At 27.0% G+C, this 1,389-nt stretch overlaps 1 protein-coding gene and 1 long non-coding RNA gene across 2 annotated transcripts in view; one reads left to right on the forward strand and one right to left on the reverse strand.

Moving 5' to 3' along the window:
* LOC106682566 (uncharacterized) overlaps nucleotides 1-1,389 on the forward strand; it is a 43,414-nt gene that overhangs the window by 10,470 nt on the left and 31,555 nt on the right. The window lies entirely within an intron of this gene.
* LOC106682559 (pickpocket protein 28) overlaps nucleotides 299-1,389 on the reverse strand; it is a gene marked incomplete in the record, with an annotated part of 21,324 nt that continues 20,233 nt past the window's right edge. Inside the window, 1 exon segment of the mRNA XM_067046038.1 lies at nucleotides 299-1,369. Within this exon segment, the coding sequence (XP_066902139.1) occupies nucleotides 1,366-1,369 (4 nt within the window).

A 1,389-nucleotide genomic window follows, 5' to 3' on the forward strand; every position in this document is an offset into this window, starting at 1 on the left:
CTGTGTGATTAGCAACCCAATGAAGTTAGGCAGTACAACTTTGTATTTTAATAAAGTTATCCCCCTAAATTATATAGTATTGTACAAATAATAATAATAAAAAATTGTATACTTTTCAATAGTGATCATAAATAAATATGTGTTATAGAAAATAGCCAGTTTTAATAGCATTGACTGTACATATTGTATATAATACTTATAGGATTGTCAGAAATGCGTTTTTTGTGTCATGTTTGGACTCATATGTCTTTTAAAGAAATAAAATCAGTATTGTTTCTTATACTAGGATTTTTAACAATTGTTTTATTTCATTTATTACGGGTTTTTAAATTTTTAACAAGTCTCACCAATTTTTTTGTGATTGAAAAATAATGTATTTTTCTAATTGATTTTCAAAAAAACAGTCTGAAATAAAAAGATTTCGATTCGTATTTCGATTATAATTTTTAATACAAACTTGTGAACGGTAACTAAATAATTCAATAAATCCATACATACATAAGTATACAATATAATACCTTCTTGATTTAATATCTTATGTAGTTAAATTTTATAGTATTGTACAAATAATAATAAGAAAAAATAAAAGTATACAATATACTTTTTAACAATAATTATGAATATATCTGTTAAAGAAATTAGTGAGTTCGTACATGCATTAATTATACATATTGTACATAATACTTAGTAACCCTTTTAGAACAGTCTGAAATACGTTTTTGTGTCAAGTTTAGACTCTCATGTAGTACTTTGTACTACATTTTCAGTTTTGGTTTACGGTTTACGATACACTACTTGACCGAATTAACAAGTTATGACTCTCATTCCACACAGAATTTTATCCTGTTTATTTTCGCTAGGTAGCACCGTTTAGAAGCTACAGGCGAAAAACAAGAAAAAATACCTTATTCGTTACTTAATTGAATACATTATTAAGAGTTTTATGACTGCCAGAAATGCATTTTTATGTTAAGTGTGATTGAAAATAATTTTCTTAATTATCATGTTTCAATACGACGCGCTACAGCAATCAATATTTTTCACTTCCAGCGACGAACGGCTTTAGAGGTAGGCTGAATTCTCTTCCTCACTGCGGACATAAGTCCAATGTTTTTCTTCAAGTTCATTACCTCATAATATGGATTGAATAGTTATGAAGGGACAAGATATTAGATTTAGAATAAAAATAAAGACTCATTAGTTACACAACACATAAGAATTTCAATAGTTTAAAGTTTTAATCATTTTAATTAAATTTATGTTCTTTTAAAGTAATTTCCAATGACCCTGATAGAAGTAAAGTAAAAAATTTCGACCAAACTCATGGCACTCATTCCACAGAAGAAACCGATGACACCGCCACATTTAGCTGCAAATGTAAAAAAAAAA

This window comes from Halyomorpha halys, unplaced genomic scaffold (genome assembly GCF_000696795.3).
Source record: "Halyomorpha halys isolate HHAL.00 unplaced genomic scaffold, Hhal_1.1 Scaffold424.1, whole genome shotgun sequence".
Lineage (NCBI taxonomy): Eukaryota > Metazoa > Arthropoda > Insecta > Hemiptera > Pentatomidae > Halyomorpha > Halyomorpha halys.